The sequence below is a fragment of the Leucopleurus acutus genome (assembly GCF_964270905.1).
Source record: "Leucopleurus acutus genome assembly, chromosome: 7".
Lineage (NCBI taxonomy): Eukaryota > Metazoa > Chordata > Mammalia > Artiodactyla > Delphinidae > Leucopleurus > Leucopleurus acutus.
The window spans coordinates 23,001,939-23,014,036 of NC_139150.1; the positions used below are offsets into that span (position 1 = coordinate 23,001,939).

The following is a 12,098-nucleotide window of genomic DNA, read 5'->3' on the forward strand; positions in this document are numbered from 1 at the left end:
GAAATGGACTCTGGGGTCAAGCTTACTAGGTTAGCAATCCCAACTACACCACTCACCAGCTGGTTGACTATGAGAAAGTTAATACATGTTAGTTTTTTCATCTGTGAAAGTGGGATAATAATAATAATATCCACCGCATAGGGTGGTTGTAGAGATTAAGGAAGAGAATACCAAGCGCAGAGTAAATTAGATACTCTTGGTAGAATTCCAGTGAGAAAAGGAAAAGTAAATCTTGAACAGAGCACTGTGTATTAGCAGATCATTCATTCATCAACTAAATGCTCCATGAGCACTTACCATGTGCCAGTTAGGGGCCATGGAGGCGCAGAAGTGAGTCAGGATTGAGTTCTGTAGGGACTTGTTGGAAAGACAAGCCGTGCATGAAATAACTAGTGTAGGACATTGTTCACAAAGCAATCAAGCATAGATACCATGATCTGAGGTCCCAGGAGGGAAAATCTTACTTTACTTAGATGATACAGACAGTTGGTAGAAAAAATTCACTTAAGACATGCAGCAAGAAGCATGTCTAATCCTTAAATACATGGTTTTAACTATATCTTTAATAATGATCAGCCCACCCCCCCCAAAACCAAACAAAACAAAATCAAAAATGATTCGAGGTATTAGGTTAGCTCTCCTTTAGATTTCTCTGTTAATGCATGTTTAGGTCCTTGTTTAAAAAATCAAATATAGATGTCCACCTTGAACCCCCATTCATCCCCACCTTCCACCCCTCATCTCTCACTATCCAATCTCAGTCTCTCCCCAGAGGTATCCAACCATTACCAACCACCATTACCAACCCATCTGGTAAATAGAATCCTAACCTTTTTGTGTGGGTTTATCATCACTTATGTATACTTAGAAAGATAAATATATATATATGCCCTCAGGGACATTTAGGAAAGGGTGGATCCCCTGGAGAACAATGGGATGGGGCACCATAGCTAAGCTGTCATTTTATTCCCTGCAAGACATTATGAGATTCAGTGATTGTGCACATTTCCTCATTTATGCTCTGGTCTCAGGATGAATTAAAAGCACTTTTGAAATCTGCCGAAAACAAACTTGTAGTAATTGAATTTTCAGCAAAATGGTGTGGTCCTTGCAAAAGAATTTATCCTCTTTTTCATGTAAGTATCATCAGTGTCTATTTCACAATTTTAGAAGGAATTTAAAGTTCTTAAATAGTTTTCCCAATAAATCTTAAAAGTTTTGCCTTTATGAGCCATTATGGAATCACAGCTTCCCCCCCACTTGGTGCCTACTTCTTTTTTTATTATTATTTAAAAAATTTTTCAGTTTTATTTAAGTATAGTTGATTTACAATGTTGTGTTAGTTTCAGGCATACAGCACAATGATTTGGACGGATAGATAGATTGATAGGGATAGAGATATTCTTTTTCAGATTCTTTTCCCTTACAAGTTACAAAATATTGAGTATAGTTCCCTATGCTACACAGTAGGTCCTTGTTGGTTAACTGTTTTATGTATAGCAGTGTGTATGTGTTAATAGCAACCTCCTAATTTATCCCTACCCCCCTTTCCCCTCTAGTAACCATAAGTTTGTTTTAAAATGACTGTACTATCCAAGGCAATCTATAGATTCAGTGCAATCCTCATCAAATTACTAATGGCTTTTTTCACAGAACCAGAACAAAATTTTTTTTTAATTTGTATGGAAACACAACTAACCAATAGCAATCTTGAGAAAGAAAAACAGAGTTGGAGGAATCAGGCTCCCTGACTTCAGACCTCACTAACAAAGCCACAGTAATCCAAGCAGTATGGTACTGGCACAAAAACAGACATATGTAGATCAATCGAACAAGATAGAAAGCCCAGAAATAAACCCACGCCCCTATGGTCAATTAATCTATGACAAAGGAGGCAAGAATATACAATGGAGAAAAGACCGTCCTTTTAGTAAATGGTGCTGGGAAAACTGGACAGCCACATTTAAAAGAATGAAATTAGAACATTCACTAGCACCATATACAAAAATAAACTCAGAATGGATTAAAGACCTAAATGTAAGACCAGATATTATAAAACTTCTAGAGGAAAACATAGGCAGAACACTCTTTGACATAAATCACAGCAGTATCTTTTTAGATCCGTCTCCTAAAGTAATGGAAATAAAAACAAAAATAAACAAATGGGACCTAATTAAACTTAAAATATTTTGCACAGAATCATAGTTTTTTGAAGCATCCTGGTTAACCTGAATATAATATAGTGAGATCTAATTAGATCATTAGTATACACACCAGAAAATTAATGTTACTTGTCTATGGATAATTCTGCAAGGATCATCAAAAGGTGCGAAAGAGTACAATTGTACAAAGCAATGGATTATTCATAATAATGACATTTTACCCAAGTTCCAGAATTCAGAACTTCCAAATATTGGAATAGATTACAGATGAACATGATACTTGTTTTTAACTATAATATAAAAGAATAAACTCCCAATCCTTCCACCCTATTATCAGAACTAATCCTATGTCTCACATATTCCTTTCATATCTGAACTCCTTTATAAAATATCTTAGTAAAATATTCCACTTAGTTGTAATCATATACTTATATTCAGATCTTTTTCCATATACACATTTGTTCATGTTTTTATCAAGTTTCCAGATTATAATTTTCATGTCTATACAATGTTTCATCTAGTTAATTTTCCTATTACCCCTTTAAGAGTTTTCACCATTGAGGGTTGGGATGGGAGGTGTATAACGTGCAGCAGAAAGAAACTCAGGGCATTTTCTTTTCATTTCTCCTTATTGCACAGATGTTTCACATTTATGGACCATTTTATGAAATCTATTCCTTCAAATATAAAATTTGGATTTCTCTACACAACTGAAAATACTCTGGTTTATTTTCAGCAAAATTTCTAACATTTCAACTTTTTTGACTTAAACTCTTCAATCTACCTGAATTCATTCTAACCACAATCACAACCTTTGATATTTAATTTTAAAAGAAACATATTCAAATAGAGAAATTGGCTACATGACATCTCAACATCTATTCTCTGCCTAAAATTCTTAGAATATCCACAGGGAACATTTTCATATCTGGCAGGCCCCTCTATTCAGACACTTAAACTTAGAGTCTCCAAAGTTTAGCTTCAGGAGTATAACTACCTCACCTGCCACAAAGTCAAAGCTGATCAAATTTCAATGGCCCATGAGGCATTTTAATCTCAGTCTTGGTAACCCCTTTCTCCCTTCATACCTTCGGGCCCTGAGGGCGGTAAGGGCTCTGCTACTGTTGTGTGCAGACTCTCACAGCTCCTCAACACCCATCCCTAACTTTACAGTTATCTATAGTTAGCCCTTTGGTGATAAATGTCCCTAAGTTATCCTAATTTGAATGTGCCATCTGTTTTCTGTTGGGATCCAGACTAATGCACACACCGTTTTTAAATTTGGGTGTATCCACACTGTGAAATACTATTCAGATGATAAAAAGAATCCAGTAGACGCACACATAATGAAGGAATTGCCTCCAAGACAACAATAGAATTAAGAAAAAAAGAGAACAATGTAGGAAAATGTATACAGTACGGTCCCATTTATGTAAAACAGAGATACATACACGTATGTGTGTATGTATATATCAACATATATACATATATATGTGTGTATGTATATATCAACATATATACATATATATTATATGTTGACAAAGGGGAGCAGAAGATGCATATCAAACAAGTTTTTTTTTTTTTTCTGTGAGAGGGAGTGAAAATTGGGGGAGGATTGAGAATGGGAAAAGTCCATGCTTTGCTTTATGTTTCTTGTAATGTTTGAACTTTTTCAAGAGAAGGTATTCATCATGTGTCATTTATTAAAAACTCATTGTACATAATGGAGTTGGAGGAAACGCTTTTCTTACTCTAGGGCACTTTGTCGGAGATCAAAGTAGAAACAGAAACCAAATTAGACTGAAAAGGATTTTAATACGAGGAGTTAAATGCTCATAAAATCATTACAAGACTGGATGAATGGGCTCCAGACGGGAACCCCATGAATGACTCAAAAGCACAACAGACCCACTTGAGGGGATCCTAACTTTACCAATATCAGATGTGAGAAGAGATGGGAAGCCACTACTGGGAGAAAACAAACAAACAGAAAAACAGCAGTCGGGGAGTTAGAATCAGAATCCGGAAGCTGATGTCGGGGCACTGGATCCCTCAGCATAGCTGCTGCCTCCAGCACAATTACCCTCCCACACCCCAGTCGTGCTTTCCAGCAGGACATCCAAAGATGAAAAGAAAGTAGCCCTGTCTCACTTCTGCCTTCCAAGTCTTGCCTTCATGCATCTCACTGGTGAAACCAATTTGCATCCAGAACTCTAGCTGCAAGGGAATTCAAGGAAACTTTACCTTTTCCCTTTTCCAGGTTCTGCAGGAAGGTGGAATGGAAGTGAGCCGGCTATACCATTACTCTAGGTGGGGAAGAGTTCAAGACATTTTCAGGGGCTTCCCTGGTGGCACAGTGGTTAAGAATCTGCCTGCCAATGCAGGGGACAGGGGTTCGAGCCGTGGTCTGGGAAGATCCCACATGCTGCAGAGCAACTAAGCCAGTGCACCACAACTACTGAGCCTGTGCTCTAGAGCCCGTGAGCCACAGCTACTGAGCCTGTGCCACAACTACTGAAGCCTGTGTGCCTAGAGCCTGTGCTCCGCAACAAGAGAAGCCACCACAATGAGAAGCCAGCGCACCGCAACGAAGACCCAACACAGCCATAAATAAATAAAATTGAATTAATTAATTTTTTTAAAAAAAGACCTTTTCAGACACACAAAAACTAAAAGTTGACAACCCAGAGTCTCTGCTAAAGGATGTATGGCAAGAAGAAAAGAAGTAAATCATAAGCAAATGTGGATTTTAAGAAGTGATTTAAAACTTTAAGTCTTGAGTAAATTCCACAGTCCCATTTGATCTGGGCCTTGGTGATTAAGAGCAGGGGTCAGGAACCTTTTCTGTAAAGGTTAAAGACAGTCAGTATTTTCAGGTTTGCAGGTTATATGGTCTATGTCATATATACTCAGCTTTGATCTTGTAGCACAAAAGCAGGCAATGGCAATACACGAATGGGCAAACATGTTCCCATAAAACTTTATTTATGAGACCATGTGGAGATCTGGATTTGGTCTATAGGGCAAAGTTTGATGACTCTGGGCTAAGAGGATTACCTGGCATAGAACCCCAAAAAGGACATTTCTGGAAAAGGGGAGGTTATAAATTTGTTGAGAAATTGCATGGTGTGATCGTGGGAAGGCAAGTACTCTGTGAGGCTAACTTACAGTGTGTACAGTGGAAGTAGCAACACACGAGCCTTGAAAAGGAAGCTGAGCCCAGATGGAGAAGGCCCTTGTGTTATAACTTAACGAGCTGCTGTAGAGTCAAAATAGAAGAATGTTTAAAAAGGTTTTGCCATGATCAAATGTGGGTTTTTGGAAAATACTTTTGGCAGTGTTGTATAAGAATGGGTTGGAAAGACTGAGGCAGGTAACCCAAGGTTAACAACAATATCAATGATGAGTTTACCAAAACTAGGGCAGTGATTTGGGGAGAAAAAAAGAAAGGTCAAATTCAGGAGACAGTTTAGAGTTAAGAGCAAACAGAACAGGTGACCAGATGGTAACAGATTATATAGGAGGAAGAACAGAGCAGAAGGAAGAAGTTTTGTTGAGGGCAGAGGAGGGTCCTAGGTAGATGGAGTGGGATAGTGAGGGAAGGCAGTGTTCACAAGGGAACCCCAGTCTAGCAAGGAACCTGTACCATCTGTACCATGTCTTCTGACTACTACTCAATACAAAACTACTATAACCCTGTGCATTTCCTGTCAGACTTGGGAGACTCTGACAACTTCCTAGATAGAACCTGACCCTGAAATCAGATGTCCACATAAGTCAAACCCATTGCCCCGCCTGACTGCTACTGGAGAACACCCATGTATCTTGAAACTTGAAAAGTGCAAGTCAATTTCCCCAGAATTCTTGGGCAACACCATCTTCCTGCCAGGCGTGGAGATGCTGCCAGTCAAAATCAGCATCTTTTTTTTATCTGCAAAGTACTCTAAGCTACCAAAGACCTTCGTGTTTATTATCCAAGAGTTTTCCCCCAATTTCATCATCTTGATGAGCCACTGAAGAAAGAACTCCCACTTGGGGCACATTTCATGGACAAACAACCGGAGAGAATCCCTACAACAGAACTCTGCACCTAATGTCCACCTAATCAGTCCATGTCATGCTGCTTCCTGCTTGTCCACGGGAGCAGCCACCAGTGACAGCTCCATCCGTTGTTGTCTCCACTTGGCCAAACTCTGGGCACTTCACACCACCACTGAAGAGAGGTTTCATTTGAAACAGGTCAATGGAAATGCTTGAGATATGATGTTAATGCAAACAGATCAGTATGCTATTAAGTGCCCTTAAAGAATGAACATAGCTGTTGGGAAAAAAGAAAATCCCAGGAGCTGACATTTACAGGCTGCTTCTACATCTACTACCCCATACCCATTACCAACACCACTGTCACCACCACTGTCAAAGATGCTTCCAGAACATCTGGAACAGAAGCAGGAGAGTTGTTTTTCCCTCCTCCCATTTTCCATTTTCCTGCAAATGCTTCCCACTGGCAGAACCTAACAGGAAGACAGCTGGCAGAGGATTCTGGAAAATCTAGTTTTGATACATAACAGGACACAGACTTTAGACTCTGGTTCTGCCAGAGTTGATCTTTGCTTGACCTTGGCAGCATCCAACTTTGACTTTCGTGCTTGAGGTTCTAGGCAGTAGTGAAATGCCAGAATGATGCTTAGCTCTCTTGATCAACCTTTTTGTTCGGTTTTGTTTTTGCTAAAAGACATTGCTAGTGTGTGATTTAATATTAACATTAAGCTAATGAGGAATTTTTTACTCTTTTACTTTGAAGGAAATGTCTGTGCAATACCGAAACGTCCTGTTTGCTAGTGTGGATGTGGACAATGCTCGGGTAAGAATCTTAAATCCTTCCTTGTAGATATGTAAAATCCAACGCAATGTCATTGAGCGTGCTGTCTCAGTGATTATATAAGCAATTTAAAGTGTGATGAACAGGCTTCCCTGGTGGTGCAGTGGTTGAGAGTCTGCCTGCCGGTGCAGGGGACACGGGTTCTTGTCCCGGTCCGGGAGGATCCCACATGCCGCGGAGCGGCTGGGCCTGTGAGCCATGGCCGCTGAGCCTGCGCGTCCGGAGCCTGTGCTCCGCAACGGGAGAGGCCACAACAGTGAGAGGCCCGCGTACCGCAAAAACAAACAAACAAAAATGTATATATATAAGTGTGATGAACTGTAGTAAACTCCCTCATAACGTTCTTGTATATTTTGTATTTTTTTAAAAAAGACAATAGATATGTGGCTCTCCTGCTGCCCCCTGCCTTCCCATACTATGGCAGAATTCACTAATCAAGCCTAATATTCTTCACCACTTGCTCTGGACTCTGCCCCACAATCCTGCTCAGTAGAGTTGCTCTAGACAGACAATACCAGTTGGTTGAAGTTGAGCTCAAAGTAAAAACTGATTTTCACTCCTATAATAGATTATTATTCAATTTCTAAAACCTAACTCAATGCATTACAGACATTTTAACATAACTTGCTTTCCCCTTGCTATAGCTTATGCTTTTTGTGGGGTTTTTTAAACACCACAAGGAATTCCAGGAAATCCTTCCCTTACCTCCCTAGAGCCTTTCTTCCTCACCCCCCCACAAATATAATCAGCCCATGTCCTCAATCAAAATGTGCTTACTGATACACACAATGTGTCTACAAAATTTTTCTTCCTAACATTTGTTCACTTATAATGAGGAAAAGTACCGATAACAAGTGGCCTATGCATACATTGGATTGAATTTGAGCTTTAGAATTTAAAAAATCTACTATTCACCCATCCTGCCCTTTAATAGTTTTGTGACCTCTTATCAGTTAACCTCTATAAACTTCACTTTCTCTGTATGTAAAACAAGGTAATAATTAACGGAGTATGGTAAGATAAAAGGCACAAAATACATGACATACTACCCAGAACATAAAAAAAGTTCCATTTTTCCATTTCCTTCAACTTTCATTAAAGTTTGACAGTGTGTGATTGTCCTTTAAGATGAATCATATACTATGCATTCAGAATACACAGCTAGGGTTATTATCTCTTTGTCTTTTTCATATTCACAGAGTTGTGCACCTGTCACTACAATTTTAGAAAGTGTTCACAACTCCAGAAAGAAGCACTGTTCCCTTTAGCAGTCACCTCCCTGCCCCGATCCCTCCATCCACCACCTCAACCCTAAGCAACCATAAGTCTACATTGTCTCTAGATTTGCTTATTCTAGCCATTTCATATACATGGAATTATAGAATAGGTGTTCTTTTGTGATGGGCTTCTTTCACTTAACATAAGCTTGCAGGGTTCATCCATGATGGGGCATGTATCAGTACTCCATTCCCTTTTATTGCTGAATAATATATTACCTTTTTTTATCCATTCATCCTACGATGGACATTCGGGTTGTTTGCAACTTTTCGCTATTATGTCTAATACTGGCATAAACATTTATGTATACATTTTCATTTCTTTTGGCTATGTATGTAGACATGGAATTGTTGGGTCATATGGTAACTCTTTATTTAACTTATTGAGGAACTGACAAATTGTCTTCGAAACAGCTGCACTATTTTACATTCCCACCAGCAATGTATGAGGGTTCTGATTTCTCCATACCCTCAGCAACATGTGTTATTTTCTTTTTTGATTACAGCTCTTTGTCTCTTAAGGTGAAACAAAATGCACAATTTTCTTTTCTAATAGTAATGTATTCATTGTTGTCATTGCTGTGGTCATGAAAATGATAATGTAGTGGGGGTGGCAGGGGAGAGGTTTTTTGTTTTTTTTTTTTTCTTTTGCGGTACGCGGGCCTCTCACTGTTGTGGCCTCTCCCATTGCGGAGCACAGGCTCCAGACGCGCGGGCTCAGCGTCCACGGCTCGCGGGCCCAGCCGCTCCGCGGCATGTGGGATCTTCCCGGACCGGGGCACGAACCCACGTCCCCTGCATCGGCAGGCGGACTCTCAACAACTGCGCCACCAGGGAAGCCCAGGGGAGAGGTTTTGATCCTGTGGGTGGCTAATTTTCTTTTGACTCAAACAAAATAAACGGAAAGTGGTATTTGAAATCAGATTGTAATGGATTAGAGCAATTGGAGTGCTAACATATTTTCTTGTCTCTTGGCTCCAAATCTTTCACAAAGATGGGCAGTGAAGAGGCATAAGGCTTAAAAGAAAGAAATATGCAAGCCTTACTTAAAATGCAAGACATTATATCACCCCATGTCTCAAGTGTGAGTTATAAAGAGACCTTTTCCCGTTCTTATTTTTTACAATATGCTCTTTCCATATTAGATTCCACTGGCTCCCTTCTGCCGTCTTTCACAAGCTCTTTTAAATAGAGCTCATTTTGTCCTTCAGTCCATTCTGTTTTGGCCCCCATCTCTCACCCGTCTCCTAGAGCTCTTGAATGAGAACGCTCAGGAATGCTGGAAACAGTCATTTTTTCTACTGTAACATTCCTGGAAGCTTTGAGGATATATTAGAAAAGTTCTTGGCAAGAGAATCTGTAATGTATCAGCTGTCCCTGGGCTCTCAGACATGCCTCCTGAGACGTCACCAAGTACCACTGTTGGTCCAGAGAGAGGATACCAAAACTGTGACTTCATGCTACTTCTTTCATTTTCCAGGAGTTGGCCCAAATTTATCACATCAAAGCAATGCCCACATTTCAGATGTTCAAGCAAGCCCAGAAGGTATGTTTCTATGGTAACTGGCAGATTGAAATAGATTTTAGAGCCATCAGAGTCTTAAAAAAAAAAGGCCTGGGGTGTCCTGGATGGACGAAACAACTGTATTTATTTTCAGTCTTGGCAATGTAATTCTTAGTTTCTGAACTTTACATATTGGCAAGGGGTAAAAAAAAAAGCATGAATCGTGATAAATCTCCCCATTCAAACCATTTGAGGTGTCCCAATCCATATGACATACCCCACTATTATCCCTCTCTGGGGCAGAACCATCAAAAAAGAACCTTATAACAAGGGGCATGATGAAATTCTCTCACAAATATATACACGTTTTTCACACTTGGGCAAACATTAATCAAAAGCTATTACAAGGTTAAATAGCCTAGTGGTTGACCAGGCAGGTTCTGGGCTCAGATGTCTTTGGTGCAAAAACCAGTTCTTCCACTTCCCAGCAGTTTACTTAATAACCTCTTGGTATCTTAGTTTGCCTATCTGTAAAAACATGGATCGTAAAAAGTTTCCCCCTCCTTAGTGAAAATGAAATGAATTAACATGACTAAACTTTTTAGACCCATCCTGACACACATGAGTATGTTATGTTAATTACCTCGAAGATATTAATGGAATGGAATGCCTCAAATACTTGGTGTGTGATGAAACTAGTAATTACATATATGGCTGGGAGCACGGACACTTGTGTGTACCTTTTGAAAGGTGATTTTGCAACACACTTAAGACAAACAAACTGTTCATTCCCTTTCACACATTATCCCATTCTTGGGAATTTTTGCTAATGAAATACCTCATGGAAAAATAAATGGCTAAGTGCATAGTAATTGTAGCATTATTTCTAACAAAATATGGAAGCAAGGTAAATGCTTTTTTTTAGTAGAGTGGCTAAGTGATTTATGATACATCTAGTCTATGAAACAGTATGCAGTTAAAAAGGTTATGGACAGAAAAGAAGCAGATTCACAGATACAGAAAACAAACTACTGGTGGTGGGGGAAGCAGTATAGGGGTGGGGGAGTGGGAGGTACAAACTATTGGTTGTGACAGGCTCAAGGATGTATTGTACAACATGGGGAATATAGCCAATATTGTGTAATAATTATAAATGGAAAGTAACCTTTCAAAATTGTAAAAAATGTTTTTAATTGTTTTAAATGATTGAGCTAAAAGATTAAATAAATAAATAAAAAGAGTTATGAAGAATATATGTAAAGTAAAAAAAATTCATACTTAAACTTTGTAAAGATTACGTCTGCATTACAGAGAATGAGAGCATTTGATATGCTAGCTGTAAAATTTTATCTTCGTTTTCTATTTGTGTGTATTTGCTGTAACATAATAGAAGCAATAGTTGTTTTTTTTTTTTTTTTTTTTTTTTGGGCTGCGTTGGGTCTTTGTTGCTGCACGCGGGCTTTCTCTAGTTGCCTGAACGGGGGCTACTCTGTTGCGTTGCGTGGCCTCTCATCGCGGTGGTTTCTCTTGTTGCGGAGCACGGGCTCTAGGCACGCGGACTTCAGTAGTTGTGGCATGTGGGCTCAGTAGTTGTGGCTTGTGGGCTCTAGAGCGCAGTCTCAGTAGTTGTGGCGCACGGGCTTAGTTGCTCCGTGGCTGTGGCATCTTCCCGGACCAGGAATCAAACCCGTGTCCCCTGCATTGGCAGGTGGATTCCTAACCACTGTGCCACCATGGAAGTCCAAAAGCAATAGATTTAAATAATTTTTCCCCAAAAAAATGACACTACCTATTTCCTCTCTTGAGGTTTTACTTGAAAATTGAAACCGTTTAATGTGTGCATTCTTTTTTTTTTAACAACTTTATTGCAGTATAATTGCTTTACAATGCTGTGTTATTTTCTGCTTTATAACAAAGTGAATCAGCTATACATATACATATATCCCCATATCTCCACCCTCTTACATCTCCCTCCCACCCTCCCTATCCCACCCCTCTAGGTGGTCACAAAGCACCCAGCTGATCGCCCTGTGCTATGCAGCTGCTTCCCACTAGCTATCTATTTTACATTTGATAGTATATATAAGTCCACGCCACTCTCTCACTTTGTCCCAGCATACCCTTTCTCGTCCCTGTATCCTCAAGTCCATTATCTCTCTTTTTTTTTTTTTTTGATTCCATGTATATGTGTTAGCATACGGTATTTGTTATTCTCTTTCTGACTTACTTCACTCTGTATGACAGACTCTAGATCCATCCACCTCACTGCAAAT

At 39.5% G+C, this 12,098-nt stretch overlaps 1 protein-coding gene across 1 annotated transcript in view; it reads left to right on the top strand.

The window, feature by feature from the left end:
- Positions 1-1,016: 1,016 nt before the first annotated feature.
- TXNDC8 (thioredoxin domain containing 8) overlaps positions 1,017-12,098 on the top strand; it is a gene marked incomplete at both ends in the record, with an annotated part of 36,815 nt that continues 25,733 nt past the window's right edge. Inside the window, 3 exons of the mRNA XM_082842323.1 lie at positions 1,017-1,136; positions 6,967-7,026; positions 9,802-9,867. Coding sequence (XP_082698449.1) covers positions 1,017-1,136; positions 6,967-7,026; positions 9,802-9,867 — 246 coding nt within the window. The remainder of the gene's footprint in view (positions 1,137-6,966; positions 7,027-9,801; positions 9,868-12,098) is intronic.